The sequence below is a fragment of the Tamandua tetradactyla genome, chromosome 2 (assembly GCF_023851605.1).
Source record: "Tamandua tetradactyla isolate mTamTet1 chromosome 2, mTamTet1.pri, whole genome shotgun sequence".
Classification (NCBI taxonomy): Eukaryota; Metazoa; Chordata; class Mammalia; order Pilosa; family Myrmecophagidae; genus Tamandua; species Tamandua tetradactyla.
The window spans coordinates 69418802-69444721 of NC_135328.1; the positions used below are offsets into that span (position 1 = coordinate 69418802).

General features: G+C 36.0%; 1 protein-coding gene across 3 annotated transcripts in view; it reads left to right on the forward strand.

Moving 5' to 3' along the window:
* The window catches only part of PLAA (phospholipase A2 activating protein), a 107751-nt gene that overhangs the window by 80047 nt on the left and 1784 nt on the right, over window positions 1-25920 (forward strand). For all 3 annotated transcript variants that reach the window (XM_077147998.1, XM_077147996.1, XM_077147997.1), the window contains 7 exons: window positions 776-945; window positions 4458-4615; window positions 9984-10203; window positions 11555-11623; window positions 14498-14566; window positions 17208-17309; window positions 25608-25772. In XM_077147998.1, the coding sequence (XP_077004113.1) occupies window positions 776-945; window positions 4458-4615; window positions 9984-10203; window positions 11555-11623; window positions 14498-14566; window positions 17208-17309; window positions 25608-25772 (953 nt within the window). The remainder of the gene's footprint in view (window positions 1-775; window positions 946-4457; window positions 4616-9983; window positions 10204-11554; window positions 11624-14497; window positions 14567-17207; window positions 17310-25607; window positions 25773-25920) is intronic.

Genomic DNA, 25920 nt, shown 5'->3' on the forward strand with positions numbered 1-25920 from the left:
GCTAGAACGGTAATGGTCTAATAAAATGGAGGCTGAAATGGGGGGTTGATTTGTTGGTTTAGTTCTTTTTTTATTTCTTTTATATGCACATTTGAAGTTAAAAACAAACCAACTGAAATGGTAAAATTGATGTTTGCAGAAGGTTAAGAAGGAAGCACATTTCTGGTATTATTAGGTAGGTTTAATATGGTCAAAAATGACTAACCTGCCCCCTCACTGCCAAAATTTAGAAATCATGGGAATCAAGTCATTTTTCTGAGACAAAGGTGGATGGCTATCATCTAGTCCAAACGCGAGGCATTTCTTTTTTTTTTGTTTTCTGGATTGAGGTCACGTCACTAGTCAGTGGTATGGTAATGAACAGATACTGAACATCTTCTGTATTATAAGGGTTAGGTTGGGTTTTTTATCTCTTTCTATATAAGCCAGGCCACTGTCCTATGTTATATAGTAAAATCTATATAATATTTTCTTTAAAAGTATATGGTGTGTCTCTAGATTTTTATAATGGTAAATATCTAGCTTTGAATTGAAAAGAGCATTAAATATATATTTCTTTATCCTTTGCCAGTAACTTCTTAAATAGTCTTTATCCTCCCTGTGCTTTGTTTTAGAAAGTTATAGAGGGTAGAGTGTGCTGAAGTCAGCATAGTACTATATTTGTCAATAACTGTATTTGTTATATTCACAATAGATTGCTTTGAGTCTTTCAGGTATAATAATAATATTAATACTATGACAATATCTTTTAAAATTAGTTTGTTTTTCCTTATAGTGATGGTATTATTAGAGTGTTTACAGAATCAGAGGATCGGACAGCAAGTGTGGAGGAAATCAAAACTTTTGAAAAAGAACTCTCTCAAGCAACCATTGATTCCAAAACTGGTGATTTAGGAGATATTAATGCTGAGCAGCTTCCTGGGAAGGAACATCTGAATGAACCTGGTAAATATTTCATTGTATCTAGTATTTGCCTTTTTTTTTTCTTTCCATATTTGTCTTTGGAATAATTAAATGATTTTTAAGCAAGAATTGTTTTGCTAATTATTCAGTATTATTTTCACTGCCAGGTACTAATTTTTCAGGATTTTTATTATCACACATAACCACTATCAATGTGACTGTTCTTATCTGTCTCACAGTTTAGACAGAAATCTTTTTATTTTTTTAATCCCCCAACACTCATACAAAAGAGGTACTTATAAGTCAGTCATTTAATACTTTTTGGCTGATTGGATTACCTGAGAGAATTTTTGTAGACTAAAAATAAAAGTGAGTTTAAATAAATCAGTATTTGCTTAATGAATTGGAGATCATTTGAGTTTGAAATCAGGGAACAGTTGTCTCAAAGGAAATCTAGTATTGGATATATTACTGACTCATTATGCCAGTGAATCTCCAAGTATGTTGTGTGGACTCCTGAAACATCTGAGAGCCTTTCGGCATGTGGACTTAAGTCCATGAAGTCAAAACTCATTTTATAATAATACTAAGATGTATTTGCCTTTTTTACTGTTTAACATTTGCACTTATGGTGCAGAAGCAATGATGGGTGAAACTGCTGTCCCTTAGCACACAAAGCATGAGTTGCCCTTAAGACTGTCTTTAATCAGGCAGCAAAAATTGTTAATATTATTACATCTTGACCCTATAATATCTTTTTAATATTCTGGGCGATAAAATGGTAAGGACAGATAAAGAAAAACAACGTGCCATGGTGTCTCAAGGAAAAGCATCCATGCAGTTGTTTGAATTGCACGCTAAACTAGCACTTTTTCTTATGTAATGCCATTTTTATTTGGAAAAATGACTTATTTTTTAGGCTTGGATATTTGGCAGACATTTTTTGAAAACCAGCAAAGTGAGCCTGTCACTTAAAGGAAAACAACTGACAGTATTTCCAAAGATAAAATTTAAACTTACAGTTAAAAATGGGAATTTTCACTGGTAGAATTCTCGGTTGCCATGCCAAAGACCTGGGTTCGATTCCCTGTGCCTACACATGCCAAAAAAAAAAAAAATGCTGACATTTTGCAGAAATTGTATCTGCAAGTGAGTTTGACAGCTTCTCTGTACTCAAATATCACTCTGAAGAGATCAGAGGAAGTACTAACGATTACAGTTTTTAAAATATTGAATAATAAAATATGTAGAGACATGGGAAATTTGCAGAACTCGCGAACCAGTATTTCCCAAATGTGAAATGTCACAAAATCATGCCTGGCTAAAAGATACATTCAAAATGCAAGATAGACCAATGGGTTTCAGTGCAATTGAGCATAAAAAATTCATTGATAAGGTTTCACATTCCACATTGTAACTTTTAGGAAACTATCACTTGTAGAATCCACGCTTATCTGAAAAGGCTATTAAATTAATCCCCTCTTTTTCAAAAACATACCTGTGTGGGTCTAGATATTCTTCATGTATATCAACCAGAACAACAAATTGTAATAGATTGGATACCAAGATAGATATCCTAATCTGGCTTTCTTCTGTTAAGCAGTACATTAAAGAGATTTGGAAAAATGTAAGAAAATGCATCTTCTCACCAAAATTTTTAAAATCTAGTTTTTTTCATAAAATGTTATTTAATATGTAATAAATTTATTATTATTTTAAATGAATTAAATATTTTTTAAACTCAATTTTAATTTCAAATACATTTATTCAAACCAGTAAATATAACTCACATAGACAAAAGCTCTTTGAATTTTCAGTAACTTTCATAACTATAAAGGGATCTCGAAACCAAAAAGGATCTTGAAAATGAGCACCACTGTATATACCATGTTTTTAATATTCTTATAATTCCTAAGAATGTAGCATTTTGTCAATATATAGACACTAAACAAATATTTACTAATCACCAACTGTTTGCCAGAAATTGTTTAGGGGAATGTAGAAGATAACAAAAGGGACACAAATCCCAGTTCTCATAAATTTATAAGCTAGTAGGGAGAGAGAAGATAATTAACAAGAAAATGTATCATTATGTCTGATAATGATAAGTACTATGGGAAAAATAAAGCAGGATTCCGGGCTAGTTTGTAATATTAAAGATAATGATTGGGGAATTTGTGATACATGGGATAGCACTAGGTACTATAGCAAATAAATGCAATCTCAGTGGCTTAACACAAGTTTATTTTTTGCGCATTTAAAGTTCAGTTGCTGGTAGACATGGTAGGTGTGTGTATGTTTGTGGAGTAGTCCTGCTCCTTATAGTTATTCATGATCACAGGCTGTAAATAAAGCCACCACTTCATCATATATTTCCCCAGCCAGCAGATGGGAAGGAGAGTAGAGGGTGATAGGCTAGGCATGTAATTGGTATATATCGTGTATACCCAGATTCCACTGACTTAGTTGTGTGACATCAAGGAACTTTAAAATACAAGGGGGCTGAATAATGTAGTCTCTGGCTGGACAGCTGCAGCTCTACCTTATGGAATAGGAACATGACTCTTTGGAGGACAGCCTACTGTCTCTGGCACTGAAGACCTTGCTGGGACCAGGTGAAATCTGAATAAGTTGTTAAGGAGTCAAGGAAACAAATCCTGCTGAATCTGGGTGAAAAGCATCTAGGTCAGAATAAAGAGCAGTGGCACCATGGCGGAAGTGGTATGGTGGTAGGAGGGAAGGGAAAGTAGGAGATGAGTTCAGAGAGAAAATGGGGTTGGTGGTAGGCAGATTATATTGGGCATTTGTATGCCACTCCAAGAACATTGGCTTTTACTAAGAGTAAGAGGGGAAGCCACTGAATAGTTTTTTGTTTTGGGGGTGCATGGGCCCAGAATCAAACCTGGGTCTCCTGTATGGCAGGTGAGTATTCTACCACCGAAGCACCATGTACCCTTCACTGAATAGTTTTGAGCAGAGGAGCATCAGGACTTACTTGAGCTATTGCCAGATTCAGTATAGACTATAGGGGGCAGGGATAAGAAGCTTTTAAATTACCCTAATGAGAAATAATGGTGACTTGTTCCCAGAGGGTAGCAATGGAGATAATAGTAAGAATAGGTAGTTATTTAGATATGTTTCAAAGGTAGAACTGATAGAATTTGTTGAAGGATTGGCTATAGGGTTGAGAGACAGTGAAATCAGACTCTTACCCTTTTTGACCTGAGCAACGGAAAGAATGGAGGGTCATTTAATGAAATGAAATGTGATCCTAGGAGATAGTAATATAAAACTTTATTTTCTATGGGCCATTTTCTTTGTTATGGAATTTAGTTTTTTTTTTTAATCTTCATTTATTTAATAAAATTTCCTTTTAAGCCTTACTTTCTTTCTGTAGAATTACGTTCTCAAATCTTCTGTTTAATAACATTTTCTTTTAAACAAAAATGCATATTCTCTTTACTGTGTAAATTCTAATATTAAGAGTTTTCTGTCTAAATGTTTTTGGATTTCACTGCAATTTTACCTTTCCTTCTTAAATTTCTTATTTTAAGGTACTAGAGAAGGACAGACTCGTCTAATCAGAGATGGGGAGAAAGTCGAAGCCTATCAGTGGAGTGTTAGTGAAGGGAGATGGATAAAAATTGGCGATGTTGTTGGCTCATCTGGTGTTAATCAGCAAACATCTGGAAAAGTTTTATATGAGGGGAAAGTATGTCAACTTTTACTTTCTAATTACCATTATCTTAAAGCATTAGGTAAATTAAAGGTTTTCTTTTCTCTCTTCCCCATGCCAATAAAAATTCTTTGGTGTTTTGACATTAAAATACATTCTGTGGGGAAAATTCTCTCTTCTGCCTGTCTTTAAATAATTAAAAAAAAAATTCCTTTCCATTTGGGAATGCTGTATTTAATAGCCAAGTAAGTTGTTGGTTGTCTTTTAGTAGTTACCATACAAAAACCATTTCTAACTATTTTGAATTAGGAACTTTTGTCCTACCTTTCATCTTATAGGTAGCCTGGCTATAATTCAACTCAACAAAACATGAGGGAGCCTGCAAGGCAGTGTTTACAATGCCAGTGTGTTTTGGTGAGCAGGGCATGATAACAGCTAGTATTTTTGGCTTTGAAATCAACCAATTGGAAACTCTCTTTTGGTCTTAGCCTTAATATAGATATAGACATACCTCTCTTTATTGTGCTTTGCAGACAATGCATTTTTTACAAGTTGAAGGTTTGGGGCAACCCTGCAAGTCTACTGGTACCATTTCTCTAACAGTATATGCTCACTTTGTGTCTCTGTGTCATATTTTGGTAATTCTCACAATATTTCAAACTTTTTATTATTATTATATTTGTTATGGTGATCTTTGATGTTACTCTGTACTTGTTTTGGGGTACCACAAACCATGCCCTTATAACCTGTGAACTTAATCAGTAAGCGTTGTATATTCTGACTGCTCTACCAACAAGTTGTTCCCCTGTCTTTCTCTGTCTCTTCTGGCCTCCCTATTCTCAGAGAAACAATACTGAAATTAAGCCAGTTAATAACCATAGCTATAGTGTCCTTTAAGTGTTCAAGTAAAAAGTAAAGAGTCACATGTCTCTGATTTTAAATGAAAAACTAGAAATTAACCTTAAGGAAGGCATATCAAAAGCCAAGATAGGCCAAAAGCTAGGCCTCTTATGTCAAACAGTTAGCCAAATTGTGAATGCAATGTAAAAGTTCTCGAAGGAAATTAAAAGTGCTACTCCAGGGAACACATGAATAATAAGAAAGCAAAACAGCCATATTGCTGTACGGAGAAAGTTTTAGTGGTCTGTATGGAAGATCAAAACAGCCATTCTAGTCCCTGAATCCAAAGCCTGATCTGGAGCAAGTCCCTAAATCTGTTCAATTCTGTGAAGGCTGAGAGAGGTAAGGAAGCTACTGAAGAAAAGTTCGAAGTTAGCAGAGACTGGTTCATGAGGTTTTATGGTGTTCCCATAACATCAAAGTGTAAGGTGAAACAGCAAGTGCTGATATAGAAGCTGTGGTTATCAAGAAGACCTAGCTAAGATAATTGATGAAGGTAGCTACACTAAACAACAGTTTTCAGTATAAATGAAACAGGGTTCTATTGAAAAAAGATGTCATCTAGGACTTTCATGGCAGTAGAGGAGAAGTCAATGCCTGGCTCTTCAAAGCTTCAGAGATCAAACTGACTTTCTTGTTACGGGCTAATGCAGCTGGTGACTTCAAGTTGAAACCCATGCTCCCTTATCATTTTGAAAATTCTAGGGCCTTTAAGAATTATACTTAATCTACTCTACCTGTGCTCTATAAATGGAAAAACCTAATGACAGCACGTCTTTTTACAACAGGGTGTGCTGAATATTTTAAGCTCACTACTGAGACCTCAGAAAAGATTCCTCTCAAAATATTACTACCTAAAAACATAAGGGTAAGGAAGACAGTGTCTATATTTTAGAACCACATATACTTTGAGACCAATGGAAGAAAGGTTTATTTGATCTGGAACTGAAATTTTCTGCCATGCATAATCGAATTCAACCTATCTGTATAGCTCATTTGAACAATTGAAACACAGAGAGCACAGAATGAGAAAGAGGTCCTTTAATCCTGTATAGATTATTGTAATGCCTGGAAACATCCTAGAGTATCTTAAGCAGATAATCAAAAAGTATTGGCAGAGTCCCTGAGGGGGCGGAGAAAGACTATGGAACTATTAAATCTTACCATCAGGGAACCCCCTGATACTGTTTCAAACTTTAGGGACACCCAAATCAATAGGCCATGCCCTTGATCATGAGGCTTACTCTTGTGAAAGCTTATGTAGGTAGTTGAGAAGCTTAGACTACCTATAGGCATGCCTGAGAGTTACTTCTGGAGAATCTCTGTTGTTACTAAGATGTGGCCTCAGTCTCTCTAAGCCCAACTCTGCAAGTGAAATCATTGCCCTCCCCACTACGTGGGACATGACATCCAGGGGTGGAAGTCTCCCTGGCCACGTGAGAGATGACTCCCAGGGATGAATCCAGACCTCCATGGGATCAACAATTACATCCTGACCAAATGGGGGAAAAGAAGTGTAACTGATAAAATATCAGTGGCAGAGAGAGTTCAAATAGAGTCAAGAGGCTACTGTGGAGATTGCTCTTAAGCAATCTTCAGGTAGACCTTGCTACCTATCATAACCTGCCAACCCCCAACCAGGACCACTCCAGCCAATCCTAAAGGACACCTAGGGCAATTTATAAGATTCATCCAGGGTTTCAGGCACTAGAGTAACTTGCCAGAAACCTACAACCTGGGTCTGTGGTCCAGATAAGTCCTGAAACTTGGCCCAGCCTCCCCAGAACATCAGATAGTTCCATATTAGTGACAGACCCTTCTAATATAAAAAAAAATTTAGAATTGCCACAGCCCAAACAACCCCAATGAGAGGTGTGTAAAGATCAAGGTGATGATGGAATTATACATAGAAGGTAGGACTTAACAAATGAATATGAATGCTGAATCATTAAATTGATATCTCTTTTAGTCTCCAGTGTTTTAGAGCAGCTAGAAGTAAAAACCTAAAATTATGAAATTGTAACCCATGTTGCAGTCTGAAGTATGTTCTACAAGTAATTGTGGTGCTGTGCTTGGAAATCTGTAGCTTTTTTGTATATATGTTATTGTACACAAAAAAAAAAGGAAAAAAAGTCGATTGTGATGATAAAAAAGTATTCAAGTCCCCTAGCCTCCTATATTCTGGAGCAGCTAGAAGGAAACATACGAGAGGATCGTATGGTAGCCCATGACAAACTCTGGAATCTATTCTCTGTCCACTTTTTGAAGAGTGTGGGATCTAACCTGTAAACACTTTTTGAAGAGTGCTTTGAAAACTATTGCTTTTTAATTTCTTTGCTTTGTATATACGTTATACTATACAATAAAAAAAGTTTAAAAAAATATTACTGCCTAAGGGAAAAAAAGTTACTGCTTATTGACAATACACTTGACCACTTAAGAGCTCAAGAGCTCTGATGGAGATGTTCAAGAAGATGAATGTTGTTTTCATGCCTGCCAACACAACATCCAGTCTGCAACCCATGGATCACAGAGTAATTTTGGCTTTCATGTCTTATTTTTAAGAAATACATTTTTAAGAAATGCATGGTTATAGCTGTTATAGATAGTCATTCCTCTGATGGATCTGGTTAAAGTAAATTGAAAACCTGGAAAGGATTCACCATTTTAGATGCCATTAAGACCATTCATGAAACATGGGAGGAGATCAGAATACCAAAATGAACAGATGTGGATGAAATTATTACAACTCTCATGGATAACTTTGAGGGGTTCAAGATTTCAGTGAAAAATGTAACTGCAGACGTGATGGAAATAGAAGAGAGCTAGAATTAGAAATAGAGCCTGAGATGTGCCTGAATTGCTATAAACTCATGATAAAACTTTAATGGATAAAGAGTTGCTTCTTATGGATGGACAAAGAAAATGGTTTCTTGAGATGGAGTCTACTTCTGATGAAGATCCTGTGAACATTGTTGCAGTGACAACAAAGGATTTAGTTTATGAGGTAAACTTAAGATAGAGCAGGGTTTGAGGATCGATTCCAATTTTGAACAAGCTGGGTGGTAAAATGCTTTTAAACAGCATCACATGCAACAGAGAAATCTTTGTAAAAGGAAGAGTCAGTTGATGTGGGCAAACTTCATTGTCTTCTTTTAAGAAATGGCCACAGCTACCCTGACCTTCATTAACATCCTTCTTGATCAGTCAGTAGCCTAGCCATCTACAATCAAGGCAAGACCTTCCACCAGCAAAAGGATTCCAACTCACTGTAGGCTCAGGTTATGGTTAGCATTTTTTAGCAGTATTTTAAAATTAAGCCATGTACATTGTTTTTTTTTTAGACATAACACTTTTACATAATTAATAGACTACAGTATAGTGTTAACATAACTTTTATATGTACTGGTAAACCAAAAAATTCATGTGACTTTTTTCATGTGCAATATTTGCTTTATTGTGGTGGTGGGGAGCTGAACCGACAATATCTCCAAGGTATGCCTGTAGCTATAATACACACACACAATAAAGTAGATAAATAAAATACTTATTTTGGAGAACCTCTTTTGTTGCTCAGATGTGGCCTTTCTCTCAGCCAACATGACAGGCAAACTCACTGTCCTCCTTCTCCCAGGGGTGTGGACCTTCCTGGCAATGTGGAACAGAAATCCTAGAATGAGCTGGGACTCAGCATCAAGGGATTGAGAAAACCTTCCTGACCAAAGGGGGAAGAGCAAAATGAGACAAAATAAAGTGTTAATACTAGCTGAGAGATTCCAAACAGAATCGAGAGGTTGTCCTGGAGGTTATTCTTATGCGTTATATAGCTCTCACCTTTTTAGTTAAGGTGTAATGGAGAGGCTGGAGGGAACTGCCTGAAAATGTAGAGCTGTGTTCCAGTAGCCATGTTTCTTGAAGATGATTGTATAATGATATAGCTTTCGCAGTGTGACTGTGTGACTGTGAAAACCTTGTGTCTGATGCTTTTATCTACCTTATTGACAGATGAGTAAATCATATGGATTAAAAATAAATGAATAATAGGGAGAATAAATGTTAAAATAAATTTAGTAGATTGAAATGCTAGTAATCAATGAAAAGGAGGGGTAAGGGGTATGGTATATATGAATTTTCTGTTTTCTTTTTATTTTTCTGAATTGATACAAATGTTCTAAGAAATGATCATGATGAATATACAACTATGTGATGATATTGTGAGTGATTATATATCAAGAATGGAATGATCATATGTTAAGAATATTTGTGTTTGTACGTTGTTATGTTGAATAATAAAGAAATTTAAAAAAATACTTATTTTGCAGCATATCTCAAAGTAACTGTAGGTGGTCACTGTTAACTAATCTTTATGTAAAGAATAGGATTGCATTTTGGAGAAAGTCTCTTATTAAAGGACACAATAACATCTGTATTATTACCTGTATGTCATTTGAGATATATATAAACAGCTTATTAATCACATCTTCTTTTTATATTTCTATTAAAGGAATTTGATTATGTTTTCTCAATTGATGTCAATGAAGGTGGACCATCATATAAATTGCCATATAATACCAGTGATGATCCTTGGTTAACTGCATACAACTTCCTACAGAAGAATGATTTGAATCCCATGTTTTTGGATCAAGTGGCTAAATTCATTATTGATAACACAAAAGGTCGCATGTTGGGACTTGGAAACACCAATTTTTCAGATCCGTTTACAGGTAAATTAGGGTTTGTGGTAGGTTTATGTGCTTCTGTCAGTGTTGGTTGATTTTTTTTTTTTTTGTATGCTGTATGTCAGGGTCACATTTCATTATTTTTCCATGTAAGTATCCTGGTATTGCAGCACCATTTGTTGAATTTTTTGTTTGTTTTGCTGCATGTTTGTTATTTGGAAAGTGCATGGACTGGGAATTGAATCTGGGTTTCCCGCGTGACAGGTGAGAATTCTACCACTGAACTACCTTTGCCCCCTGCTGATTTTTTAATGTATTTAAAACTCCTATATGAATAGCCATTTAAATAAAAATAAAGATCTACAATAGTGTTTTATTTTCCATTCATATTTTTAAACCTCTAATTATGTAGTAATTCTGTATTTTATAGAAATAATTATAAATTTTTCTTTCAAAAAGTAAAGCCCTACTGTAAACCCAGTAAAATGAAGAAAGCTTAAAGAATTTCATTTTTTTCAAATAAAAAGAAATTTGTATGTTCTTTTATAATTGCTGTTTTAAATGCATATAGATAAAGATATAGATATAGATATATTTGATGACATTTGGCAAATTGAAATTCTGTCTTTTCATGAGACCAAATTGATTAGTTGTGTATCAACTCTAAGCTAAAGTGTGGGTAGTTTTAGTGTCTTGTGGGACAGAGGACAGGTATAAAAGCAGCTCGCTGTCTGGAGGTTTAACAGTTGCTGCTTTTTTGCTCTTCCTAAACTCTAACTTTAAGCATCTCTACACATAACTTTTTATGGACAGCTCAACAAAACAGTATACTCATACCACCCATTTGTAAACAGAGAAATGGTAATCTGTTTCCTTTGTAGCTCTCATCCCATTTGTAGTAGGTTGTAAGCTTCTGTAGACATAAATAGTCTTGTAAACAGTCTTGTTCCCTGCTGGATCCCCAGCACTGACTGCACTATTTTAAATTAATGATCCCAGGGGTTCTGTAAAAGATTAATATTTAAAGCCTGTAGTTTTGATAACAATGGCAACAGCAGAGAACCTAAGGAATTTGTATAGACACAGGAAAAAGATATTATTTAGGTCAGAGACCACCTGCAATTCTGTTTGTATATTGTAATTTGTAGCTATTTTTATCTTTAAGTTCTGGGCTAAGAGATAATTAAGTACTAAAATTAAAACAAAACTTGAAAAAATCATTGAAATGTTAGTTTCTTCTCAACTGTAAGAATTCTCATTATAATTTTTTCATTCTTTCATCTGTAACCCATTTTTCTGCTTTTCTCCAAGTGTAGAGTCTTACGATAAACATTGTGATATTTATCAACTTCAAATTTTGGTGCACCTCAGCTTTCCCTCTATTTTGTATGTACAGGTGGTGGTCGGTATGTTCCAAGCTCTTCAGGATCTTCTAACTCACTGCCTGCAGCAGATCCTTTTACAGGTGGGATGAAGTTTTGATTAATATTTTTCTCTTACTAAAAAACATTTTGCATTATATGGCTTTATATTTGGGAGATATCATCCAGTAACTGAAGATTCCCTAATCTATATTTCCAATTTTGATGTATCTCCTTTTCTTTAACTTCTCATTTTGCTTTTTCCTGGAGTATTTTTGTAGACTTCTCCATGGCTTTTAAATGGCATATTGTTAGAACTCATCATTTTCTTCAGTGGTCTTTCATCAGAGCAGAGTAGTTAAGAGCATCGGTTTAGAGTCAGACAGATCTTGGTTCAAAATGTGGCTCTACCACTTACTTGCTGTGAGAAATTGGCAAGTTACTTAACCACTCTGAGCCTATTTTTTTTATCTGTAAAATTAGATAATAGGGGAACCCATCAACCAAGAGACATACCATGAGTGCTATCACTGGTGAGAAGCTACAGATCACAAGCAAAGAAGGAGCCATGTGAGTCCCTGATATTGGATGGAGCAGTACAGTCAAGAAGTCTGCGTAGGCATACTTTGACTTAGAATGGAAGGAGACACTCCACCCAACTATCCAGAATTAGTCTTCCTAATCTAAGTTATTAATGGCCTTCATGAAGCCTTTGAAGTGTCGGTGTATCTCTTCAAAGTGAGTTTATTAACCAAGGTATGCATGCCTCTCAACGTCAACAATACTGGAAAAAAATTGCCAGACTTGGACTTTAATGCTGCTGAAGAAGTCTTTATTTTCAGAGTAGCTTTGGCATCTTGTATGATGCTACTGTTGCATGTTCAGCCAAAATGTCTGGAGTATATATCCAACTTGGGAAGAGATTCTCACCCTTCATAGCATCCAGTGGCCTTGCAAACTTACTACAGTGAGCTACAAAACTGACAACTTAAGTCCTCTCCCAACCATAGATTGGATTAACATGCAACATTGGACTGGGGTCATGGAGTTGCACATTGTTCTTGGTGAGCTTCCTTTCTCCTGTGAATGAATTGGCCCAGATACAAATGATTTCACACTGTGCATTGATCAGTATACTAAAATAACCAACTATCAAGTTAAATGCTGTGATGGTATAATGACTGTTAGGGAAGTCTTTGGTGACATAATGCAATTTGAAATGGTAGTAAGGATCTGAAAAATAGGTAAGATGATGAATTTATCTTTATCAGCCTGATTAGGCACAGTGATACCATGAAACTTAAATCCAGCGTGGTATCTAAATTTCTCAATGGAGGCTTTTTTTTCTGGAACAGGAAGAACAATCAATATGAACAGAATCAAGAAAACTCTTGGGGCCACCATAACCGGAGCATGTCTCACTGTTGCAAAGTGTCAACAGCTCTCAAGAGATACAGTGATTATGGAGATGTGCATGCTAAATGTCCTAGGGAATTATACATTCATTGGTTAGGATAACTGAACTGCACTATTAAATAAAGTGGATTTTAAATGATATAATGTTTGTAAAGTGTTTAGCAAAATGCCTGGAATATATTTTAGCACTCAATATGTATTAGCTACTGTTGATGTTGTTTTCTATAGTTACCAATGGCACTGGGACCTGAAACTTACCCCATATAGTTTGAAACTTGAGGTTCATTTTAATTCTTTTATTTTCCCCCTTCATTAATTTATGTTGTTCTCAAACTTCTAACGTGCATTAGAATGATCTGGAAAGGTTTTTAAATTACTTAACCCAAGGCTCTACCCTCAGAGATTGTGAATTACTAGGTTAGTGAGAAACTTAAAATACTCAATGCTGGATCCCACCTCCAAAGTTTGATTAAATGATCTTGGGTATGGTTTGCTTATAGGTATTTTTGAAAGTTCTCAGTTTATTTCCAAAAAGTGAAGCCAATTTGGAGAACTACTAGGTTTTGGGTGGGTCCTGGGAATCTACATATTGAACAAGTGGCTCTCATTCGGTTGGTCTAAGAACCACATTTAGAAAATGTCAGACCTCACTCTGCCACTTACTGGCTTAGTGCCCTGGGTGAGTTATTCAGCTCTCCGTTTCTAAAATATCAAGAATAATAATGTTACCTAATTAATATTTAAAGTAAGTATGGGCATATAAGATGCTTAGCATATTGGCTGGCATTTAGTAAAACCTCAACAAATGTACCTCACTAATTAATTATATTAATTAATTCTCTTTACATCTGAGGGTTTTTTGTTTGTTTTTTCTTAGCATTGTTTGCCTTTCTTTGTATGCCCTGGACCTGTTATACCAATTCCTAGATTATGTATTTGTAGAGGTTGGAACTATATCTCACCTTTCATCTTCCCACAAAGACTTATCTTTGTGGGAACACCTCCATATTCTACTGAGCCTCTCTCCACACTTGTTTTCAAAGTTCCTTTTTTTTTTTTTATTTTCACTGGAGAAGCAGCTGCAAATATAATCTCAAATGTTAACGGACTATTATTATAGTATCCTTAACTCTTGCCTGTCTCTTATTTTCTGATTCAGTTTACGTGCCAGCAAGAATTACTCGTCTTATCTAAAGCTAATCCTATTCCTTTACTTTAATATGATAATGTTCACATTTTCCTATTCTGTAAACTTTTAAATATCTTTCACTCTAATTTATTAATGCTTTGTAATTCATTAAATTTCTGTAATTATAATGTGTAGGGCATCTAATATTTTTATTGTAAGTTCAGAATTACTTTTTAGCTAACATTTATTGGACATTTGGTGCATGTCAGCACTATTTTAAGTATTTTCATGTATTAAAAAAATATAGTGCATTTATTATACATATAAAGATGGCAGTCTAAAATATAAGTAATTCTAAAAATAAGATATTCTTTATAAAGAACTTTATAATTTGTAGTTACGTATTCTTACTTGGAGTATTATTGAATTTTAGGAAGTGGTCGTTATGTGCCAGGCTCCACAAGTGTGGGAACTCCCATGACTGGAGTTGATCCATTTACAGGTAAAATACTTTTTGGCTTTTCCTTAGATTTTTAAAATTCAGTGACCTTTTCAGTGTAAATATTTTAAGAAAATTTGTATCATTTTCCTGCTTGAGGACTAATTACATAATAAAGACCAAGTTTCTTAGCCTGGCTGTAAGAGTTTTCTCAGAATTGTCTCACTGCTGCACATGAGAATCATCTAGGGAGCTTAAAAAAAAAAAAAAAAGGAATCCCACCCTCATTCCCAGAGATGGTCACTTGTTCTAATTGCTCTGAATTGGTTTTTGGCAAGAGTAGTTTTATAATTTTCCCATATACTTCTAATATATACAGCCAGGGATGAATACTGTTGTTCTACTTACTGCAGTAAGGCTGATCTCCTTTCTAGCCCTGTGTAATCTGTGCTTATTCCAACCTCTCCTCTTTAATTCTTAGTATGTTGAGAATGTTACTCAGTACATTGCACGTTGTTCTCTTTAAGAGAACCCAAAAGCATTTGCTTTTATGACTTAGGTCGGGGATTTTGGGTCTCCTGAGCCACCAGTTTTTGTTTATAGTTTTTGTTTTTATCTTTAGTATTAGAGCCTGACACGTTTATTGTTGAATATATAGAGACATATTTTCTTCCGTATTAGCTTTCAGTAAAATGCAGAGCTAGATTTGTGGTCCATTTCTTGGTAACAGATATCTTGGCATACTTCCCCTGCTTCATTATTTTATAATTTAAGGAATATGTACAAGAGAATATATGTATCATTATTTAAGTTAATAAGCATAATAAATAAACACCCACAAAGGTACCACTCTACTTAAGAATGAATTTGGCATGTGATTTTTTTAAGCTATTTTTTAATTGCAAAAGTAATATTAATTGGCAGTATGGGAGTATAACAGTGATTAGAATTATATGGACTCTGGAGTGAGGCTACTTAGATTCAAATGTCAGTTCTGCTACATTTTAGCTGTTTGACCTTAAACAAGTTATTTGTCCTATCTGTGCTTCTGTTTTTCTTAGAGTTGAGATATATCTACTTCCTAGATATTAAGAGTCTAAAATTGCAAAATTTATATAAAATCGCTTTGTATATAATCAGTGCTTAGTGATTGTTAGCTATACCCTGATGTGTTGTAAGAGTCTAAAGTTACTAGTGTTCCCTCACATTTTTCAGAAGTTATGATCTTCAGTGGTTTGGTGGGAATATTGGACCTTTATTTACCTTAGTCCAAGCTATTGTCATCTCTCACCTAGACTAATGAAATAGCCTCCTAATCGGTTTCTCTGTGGTCCACACTCTGCCAGTGATCTTTTTATAGTCTAACTATATGCCCTCTCTTGAAGCCCTTTAATGGTTTCCCATTGAATATTTTCTCTTGCCTTACATCACAGTCCTCTGTGCCTTTCTTCTGCCCAGCCATATGGCTTTGGTCAGTTTTCTTGAGCATGCAGTGCCCTTGTTTCTTAGGAGCCTATGTATAGCCTCTTTCTGGGAATACTTGCACTTTTTACTTAGTTCTTCAAACCATAAAATACTTTTTCTTTCCTTCTTTTTTTCTCTTTTATTTAATTTTATAATTCTTCTTAAGCGAACTCTGTTAAACTTTTATGGACACCCACATATACCCCTTACTAGATTACCCACTTTATTATAACTCTTGTTAAACCCTTTACTTTTCCTTCAGAGACCTTTTCGGTACTTAATTGTTTGGATATTTGATTAGCATTTGCATTATCTTCACCACAACTAGACTTTAAAGATTAGGAGTGTAGGCAGCATCTGTTGAGCTCATCTTTGATCATGTCAACATATAAATATTTTATGCTTTACAAAAAATTAGAATTCATTTTGTGCATTTACCTCATTACTTACTTCATCTTCCTTTATCCTCCATCTTCTGTTTCACGCTCAATATACTCAGATGATTAAAATAAATATTTTATTCAGATCTTTGCAAAATATCTTAATTTTATGTTTGAACAAAATGGGGTATAAAATTAGGATTTGAGGTGCAAGTAAGATATAAATTAGATTTAAATTGTGCTTTAGTTTAAGCATCTTCATTTCACTGAATATTGCTTAATTTTTTTCTTTTTTTTGTTCAATATCAGATATTGAGTTTTGGTTGTTATAATAGGTGCTTAAGAATTTAAAAAGTAAAGTAAAGACTAGGATTCCTGTCCTTCAGGAATTTACAATTTGGGATTGTAAAAATACACAAATTGAGTGGAGGAAATGACATAAAGCATACTACATCATTTGGGATAAGCAGAAAGGACATGAGAAGGAAGAAGAGATCAGTATGTCTTAGAGAAGATAGGTATTAAATATTTCATAGTTCTTTTGTATTCTTTGATGTTTTTAAAAGATCAAAGCTTCAATGTTAAAAAATGTAAAAGTATAAAATATGAGATGGAAAGACCTTGTTTAAGTTCCCATTCCAAAACTAGAGGTTATTATTGTCAACAAAACATAAATCTTATGAATGACTTATTCCTCCCCCAGTCCTTTTTTTTTTTTTTTTTTGAGCTTGCTTGTTATTTTATTGCATGGACTGAGTAGTTACATATCTCAATAATTGTGAAAACAAAGTTATACAATTTTTAAAAAATCTTATTTTTGACCATTCTATGATTTTCATCATCTTCTATTCTGTAAATAGGAAATAGTGCCTACCAATCTGCTGCATCTAAAATGGTGAATATTTATTTCCCTAAGAAAGAGGCTGTCACTTTTGACCAAGCTAACCCTACGCAAATATTAGGTAAGTGTATTTTAATTAAATAGCTTCTTACATACCCACAGATTGTTCAAGATGCTCTCGTAGTTGTTTCTCCTCCTAATATTTTGGAGCTGAGTGCTTATATGAATAGAGACTTCTATTGCGGTATTGTGTAACTGTGACAACTACAGATACACAGTCTGATAATCGACCCTTAGTACTTTTTAAGAAGCCTTATAATGAGAAAAAAAATAAAGGGGAAGATATACAAATTCCATCCCAGAAGCACTTAATGTTTTTAGTGGGAAAAAACTAATGAAAATTGTTTTAAATTCCTAGGGCTGTTATAACAAATTACCGAAAACAGCGTGGCCTATAAAAAGAGAAATTTATTGTCTCACAGTTCTGGAGGCTAGAAGTTTGAATCAAGGCATCAGCAGGGCCATGCTTCTTCTTGAAGTCTATAGAATTCTGGAGGTTTTTCTCGAATAATACCTGGCATTCTTTAATTTGTGGCATAACTGTCTCTTTTTCTATCTTCTCCATGTCCAAATTTCCTCTCCTTATTAGGATATCAATCACACTGGATTAGGGTCCAGCCTAACCTAGTTTGGTTTCATCTTTAATAACATCTTCAAACATCCTGTTTCAAATAGGATCACTTTCATGGGACTGCCATTTAGGACTTGAATATATCTGCATGGGGGGGACACAATTCAATCCATTGTGAGTGGGCAAGGCATTTAAAAAACAAAGCTTAAAAAATTAATAACCCTTAGAAGTGATAAAAGACTATCTTAAGTTGTCTATATAAAATGAAAATGCTATGTTAACTTTGTTCTGTTAATTTGTTTTTCTCAAGATAAATGAAGGTTTCTTTTTGAACCAAGAATACTGCTAGCTCTTTTTTTTTTTTTTTTTTTTTTTTTTTTTTTTTATTAACGGAAAGAAAAAAAAGAAATTAACACAACATTTAGAAATCATACCATTCTACATATGCACTCAGTAATTCTTAACATCATCACATAGATGCATGATCATTGTTTCTTAGTACATTTGCATCAGTTTAGAGGAACTAGCAACACAACAGAAAAAGATATAAAATGTCAATATAAAGAAAAGAAATAAAAGTAGTAGTAATAGTAAAAAACAACAACAACAAACAAACCAACAAGCAAACAAAAACAAAAAAAAAACCCTATAGCTCAGATGCAGCTTCATTCAGTATTTTAACATGATTACTTTACAATTAGGTATTATCGTGCTGTCCATTTTTGAGTTTTTGTATCTAGTCCTGTTGCACAATCTGTATCCCTTCAGCTTCAATTACCCATTGTCTTACCCTGTTTCTAACTCCTGCTGAACTCTGTTACCAATGACATATTTCAAGTTTATTCTCGAATGTCCGTTCACAACAGTGGGACCATACAGTATTTGTCCTTTAGTTTTTGGCTGGATTCACTCAGCATAATATTCTCTAGGTCCATCCATGTTATTACATGGTTCATAAGTTTATCTTGTCTTAAAGCTGCATAATATTCCATCGTATGTATATACCACAGTTTGTTTAGCCACTCTTCTGTTGATGGAGATTTTGGCTGTTTCCATCTCTTTGCAATTGTAAATAACGCTGCTATAAACATTGGTGTGCAAATGTCCGTTTGTGTCTTTGCCCTTAAGTCCTTTGAGTAGATACCTAGCAATGGTATTGCTGGGTCGTATGGCAATTCTATATTCAGCTTTTTGAGGAACCGCCAAACTGCCTTCCACAGTGGTTGCACCCTTTGACATTCCCACCAACAGTGAATAAGTGTGCCTCTTTCTCCGCATCCTCTCCAGCACTTGTCATTTTCTGTTTTGTTGATAATGGCCATTCTGGTGGGTGTGAGATGATATCTCATTGTGGTTTTGATTTGCATTTCTCTAATGGCCAGGGACATTGAGCATCTCTTCATGTGCCTCTTGGCCATCCGTATTTCTTCTTCTGGTAGGTGTCTGTTTAAGTCTTTTTCCCATTTTGTAATTGGGTTGGCTGTCTTTTTGTTGTTGAGTTGAATAATCTCTTTATAAATTCTGGATACTAGACCCTTATCTGATATGTCATTTCCAAATATTGTCTCCCATTGTGTAGGCTGTCTTTCTACTTTCTTGATGAAGTTCTCTGATGCACAAAAGTGTTTAATTTTGAGAAGCTCCCATTTATTTATTTCCTTCTTCAGTGTTCTTGCTTTAGGTTTAAGGTCCATAAAACCACCTCCAGTTGTAAGATCCATAAGATATCTCCCAACATTTTCCTCTAACTGTTTTATGGTCTTAGACCTAATGTTTAGATCTTTGATCCATTTTGAGTTAACTTTTGTATAGGGTGTGAGAGATGGGTCTTCTTTCATTCTTTTGCATATGGATATCCAGTTCTCTAGGCACCATTTATTGAAGAGACTGTTCTGTCCCAGGTGAGTTGGCTTGACTGCCTTATCAAAGATCAAATGTCCATAGATGAGAGGGTCTATATCTGAGCACTCTATTCGATTCCATTGGTCGATATATCTATCTTTATGCCAATACCATGCTGTTTTGACCACTGTGGCTTCATAATATGCCTTAAAGTCAGGCAGCGCGAGACCTCCAGCTTCGTTTTTTTTCCTCAAGATGTTTTTAGCAATTCGGGGTACCCTGCCCTTCCAGATAAATTTGCTTATTGGTTTTTCTATTTCTGAAAAATATGTTGTTGGGATTTTGATTGGTATTGCATTGAATCTGTAAATCAATTTAGGTAGGATTGACATCTTAACTATATTTAGTCTTCCAATCCATGAACACGGTACGCCCTTCCATCTATTTAGGTCTTCTGTGATTTCTTTTAACAGTTTTTTGTAGTTTTCTTTATATAGGTTTTTTGTCTCTTTGGTTAAATTTATTCCTAGGTATTTTATTCTTTTAGTTGCGATTGTAAATGGGATTCGTTTCTTGATTTCTACCTCAGCTTGTTCATTACTAGTGTATAGAAAAGCTACAGATTTTTGAATGTTGATCTTGTAGCCTGCTACTTTGCTGTACTCATTTATTAGCTCTAGTAATTTTGTTGTGGATTTTTCTGGGTTTTCTACATATAGTATCATATCGTCTGCAAACAGTGATAGTTTTACTTCTTCCTTTCCAATTTTGATGCCTTGTATTTCTTTTTCTTGCCTAATTGCTCTGGCTAGAACTTCCAACACAATGTTGAATAATAGTGGTGATAGTGGACATCCTTGTCTTGTTCCTGATCTTAGGGGGAAAGTTTTCAATTTTTCCCCGTTGAGGATGATATTAGCTGTGGGTTTTTCATATATTCCCTCTATCATTTTAAGGAAGTTCCCTTGTATTCCTATCTTTTGAAGTGTTTTCAGCAGGAAAGGATGTTGAATCTTGTCAAATGCCTTCTCTGCATCAATTGAGATGATCATGTGATTTTTCTGCTTTGATTTGTTGATATGGTGTATTACATTAATTGATTTTCTTATGTTGAACCATCCTTGCATACCTGGGATGAATCCTACTTGGTCATGATGTATAATTCTTTTAATGTGTTGCTGGATACGATTTGCTAGAATTTTATTGAGGATTTTTGCATCTGTATTCATTAGAGAGATTGGTCTGTAGTTTTCTTTTTTTGTAATATCTTTGCCTGGTTTTGGTATGAGGGTGATGTTGGCTTCATAGAATGAATTAGGTAGTTTTCCCTCTGCTTCGATTTTTTTGAAGAGTTTGAGGAGAGTAGGTACTAATTCTTTCTGGAATGTTTGATAGAATTCACATGTGAAGCCGTCTGGTCCTGGACTTTTCTTTTTAGGGAGGTTTTGAATAACTAATTCAATCTCTTTACTTGTGATTGGTTTGTTGAGGTCGTCTATTTCTTCTTGAGTCAAAGTTGGTTGTTCATGTCTTTCCAGGAACCTGTCCATTTCTTCTAAATTGTTGTATTTATTAGCGTAAAGTTGTTCATAGTATCCTGTTATTACCTCCTTTATTTCTGTGAGGTCAGTAGTTATGTCTCCTCTTTCATTTCTAATCTTATTTATTTGCATCCTCTCTCTTCTTCTTTTTGTCAATCTTGCTACGGGCCCATCAATCTTGTTGATTTTCTCATAGAACCAACTTCTGGCCTTATTGATTTTCTCTATTGTTTTCATGTTTTCAATTTCATTTATTTCTGCTCTAATCTTTGTTATTTCTTTCCTTTTGCTTGCTTTGGGATTAGTTTGCTGTTCTTTCTCCAGTTCTTCCAAGTGGACAGTTAATTCCTGCATTTTTGCCTTTTCTTCTTTTCTGATAAAGGCATTTAGGGCAATAAATTTCCCTCTTAGCACTGCCTTTGCTGCATCCCATAAGTTTTGATATGTTGTGTCTTCATTTTCATTTGCCTCTAGGTATTTACTAATTTCTCTTGCAATTTCTTCTTTGACCCACTTGTTGTTTAAGAGTATGTTGTTGAGCCTCCATGTATTTATGAATTTTCTGGCACTCCGCCTATTATTGATTTCCAACTTCATTCCTTTATGATCCGAGAAAGTGTTGTGTATGATTTCAATCTTTTTAAATTTGTTAAGACTTGCTTTGTGACCCAGCATATGGTCTATCTTTGAGAATGATCCATGAGCACTTGAAAAAAAGGTGTATCCTGCTGTTGTGGGATGTAATGTCCTATAAATGTCTGTTAAGTCAAGTTCATTTATAGTAATATTCAGGTTCTCTATTTCTTTATTGATCCTCTGTGTAGATGTTCTGTCCATTGATGAGAGTGGTGAATTGAAGTCTCCAACTATTATGGTATATGTGTCTATTTCCCTTTTCAGTGTTTGTAGTGTATTCCTCACGTATTTTGGGGCATTCTGGTTCGGTGCGTAAATATTTATGATTGTTATGTCTTCTTGTTTAATTGTTCCTTTTATTAGTATATAGTGTCCTTCTTTGTCTCTTTTAACTGTTTTACATTTGAAGTCTAATTTGTTGGATATTAGTATAGCCACTCCTGCTCTTTTCTGGTTGTTGTTTGCATGAAATATCTTTTCCCAACCTTTCACTTTCAACCTATATTTATCTTTGGGTCTAAGATGTGTTTCCTGTAGACAGCATATAGAAGGATCCTGTTTTTTAATCCATTCTGCCAGTCTATGTCTTTTAATTGGGGAATTCAGTCCATTGACATTTAGAGTTATTACTGTTTGGATAATATTTTCCTCTACCATTTTGCCTTTTGTATTATATATATCATATCTGTCTTTCCTTCTTTCTACACTTTTCTCCATGTCTCTCTCTTCTGTCTTTTTGTATCTGACTCTAGTGCTTCCTTTAGTATTTCTTGCAAAGCTGGTCTCTTGGTCACAAATTCTCTTAGTGACTTTTTGTCTGAGAATGTTTTAAATTCTCCCTCATTTTTGAAGGACAATTTTGCTGGATATAGGAGTCTTGGCTGGCAGTTTTTCTCTTTTAGTAACTTAAATATATCATCCCACTGTCTTCTAGCTTCCATGGTTTCTGCTGAGAAATCTACACATAGTCTTATTGGGTTTCCCTTGTATGTGACGGATTGTTTTTCTCTCGCTGCCTTCAAGATCCTCTCTTTCTCTTTGACCTCTGACATTCTAACTAGTAAGTGTCTTGGGGAACGCCTATTTGTGTCTAATCTCTTTGGGGTGCGCTGCACTTCTTGGATCTGTAATTTTAGGTCTTTCATAAGAGTTGGGAAATTTTCAGTGATAATTTCTTCCATTAGTTTTTCTCCTCCTTTTCCCTTCTCTTCTCCTTCTGGGATACCCACTACACGTATATTTGTACGGTTCACATTGTCCTTGAGTTCCCTGATACCTTGTTCAAATTTTTCCATTCTTTTCCGGATAGTTTCTGTTTCTTTTTGGAGTTCAGATGTTTCATCCTCCAAATCACTAATTCTATCTTCTGTTTCTTTAAATCTGTCATTGTAGGTATCCATTGTTTTTTCCATCTTTTCTACTTTATCTTTCACTTCCATAAGTTCTGTGATTTGTTTTTTCAGTTTTTCTATTTCTTCTTTATGTTCAGCCCATGTCTTCTTCATGTCCTCCCTCAATTTATCGATTTCGTTTTTGAAGAGGTTTTCCATTTCTGTTCGTATATTCAGCATTAGTTGTTTCAGCTCCTGTATCTCATTTGAACTATTGGTTTCTTCGTTTGACTGGGCCATATGTTCAATTTTCTGAGCGTGATCCGTTATCTTCTGCTGGCGTCTGGGCATTTAGTCAGATTTCCCCGGGTGTTCGACCCTACAGGTTGAAAGATTTTTCTGCGCAGTCTCTGGGATCTGTTCTTCCTATCCTGCCCAGTAGGTGGCACACGTGGCACACGCCTGTCTGTGGGTTCCACCAGCGAAAGTTGCTGTGGGTCCCTCAACTCTGGAAAACTCTCGCCGTAGGGGAGGCCCGGCAACCGAAGCGTCCCGGAAGAATGCCAGCCGGCCCGGGGTTCCAAACGCGGGGAGGGTCGCCGGCTGTCGCAGCACAGGAGAGCGTCCGGCCAAACTAGCTAGTCGGCCCGGGGCACCAAGCGTGGCGGGAGGGCGCCAGCTGTCGCAGCCCGGGAGAGTGCACTGCTCCCAGCCGACGGGGGAGTCACGTGTTTGGAAGGGATCCCCCGGTCACTGTTCTCTGCAGTCTGGGGATTTCCGACCCAACTATCTCAGTTGTTCCGGGGGGCCTCGTGTGGTGGGGGCACCAGCCGCCGCGGCCTAAGGGGACCGCCTGTCCAATTCTACCAGCTGGCCTGGGAAGGTGGAAGGGAGGGACTCCGGTCGCTTGCTGTCCCACCCAGGAAAGCCCGTGCCCCTTGGTGATCTCACCGGAGCTGGTTCTCCCAGATAGTCAGCCGTTCCAGGATGGGGTACGCTGTCCCTTTGATTTCCCTCGTGGCTCCGGGAGCTGCTCTGTATTATCTCCACTCCCCCAGTAGTTGTTCTGGAGGAGGAAAGGTGAGGGCGGCAAGGCTGTCGAGGCTGGTGGCGGAGGAGCACGGTGAAGGCGGGGGAAGAGGGCACCGTGTTGGTTGGAGAGCAGCCGGAGCAGGAGGGGGAGGAGGGGGGTAGGGAGGTCGGGCGGCTCGGCTGCTGCGGGGCGCGTGCGCCGCGCGGCGGTCCGGCGGAGAGAGAGAGGGGGTAGGGAGGTCGGGCGGCTCGGCTGCTGCGGGGCGCGTGCGCCGCGCGGCGGTCCGGCGGAGAGAGAGAGGGGGTAGGGAGGTCGGGCGGCTCGGCTGCTGCGGGGCGCGTGCGCCGCGCGGCGGTCCGGCGGAGAGAGAGAGGGGGTAGGGAGGTCGGGCGGCTCGGCTGCTGCGGGGCGCGTGCGCCGCGCGGCGGTCCGGCGGAGAGAGCTCTAGCTCTTTTTGTCACAAGATATTATGATGAGAATTAATTGAGATTACATAACATATATACATGAATATAAGGCAAGGGCATTTGGTCTGTATTATTATGCAGTATTATCTTTATTAAAAAATCACTCATGGGTGTTTTCTTAATCACTTTATTTTGCACAATAAATTTCTAGCCTTTTTTTTTGCATCCTTTAAATAAACTTTTTTTTCATTGGTCTGTTAATCTTAAAGTTTTTGAGGCAAAAGAATAGACAGGCCCATTTATGATAGGTAAAATTTTATCTATCTTAAAATTTTGTGATGGGAATTGGGAGGTTTTTTATGTTTTAGATAAAGATTTTTGAGCTAACAGTGTTAGCTGACTCAAAAGTGGCACTGCTGATGACAGGATGATGCTATATAAATGCAAATGAAAGGATTGAAAGAAATTGTTTCATGAAATGTGAACATGAGGGGGAAATGCAATATTTCTACTAAATATGTTTGAAAAATAATATTTAAAATATGCATATGGAACTAAATATTATAATATTTAGTTCTTCAACTATTTCATTAACAGCTAAAGAAGTTGACATGAGGTTGGCCAAAAAGTTGTTGTAAATATTCTCATTGAGAAAAATGGGGGTTTGACTTATACTTGGGCATATATAGCATATGACATTGCTTTGAAAACCATTCAGAATATGAAATCCTTCAAAACTTTGTTCAAAGCAGAAAATTTCAGAAGTTCTTAGAAAATAACTGGTTAAATAAAAATGATCATAGTAACCTTTCTGTTACTATAGTATTCAGCTTAAAGTTACTCACAGACCAGGATAGTTTATGATCTTTTATATATGCTGTGAAAAGTCTTAATGTCCCATAGTGTTAATGGTGGAGTACTCTTATTGAAAATTTTAGCATTTATATGTTATCTCCCAATTATAATTAGGAAATTCATAGTTTGGTTTTGGGTTCCAGGTAAACTGAAGGAACTTAATGGAATTGCACCTGAAGAGAAGAAGTTAACTGAGGATGACTTGATATTTCTTGAAAAAATATTGTCTCTAGTATGTAGTAATTCCCCAGAGAAACCCTCAGCACAGCAACTTCAGATTTTGTGGAAAGCTATTAACTGGCCTGAAGGTACATAAACACATCTCAAAATGTTAACTATAAATTAGCAGGAAGTATATCTTTTAATTTCTATCAATTAACTGATGTTTCTAGATTAAATAAAAACTAACATAGGTTCTAATTTACATTGTAAAAAACTTCACAGAAAGGATTTATT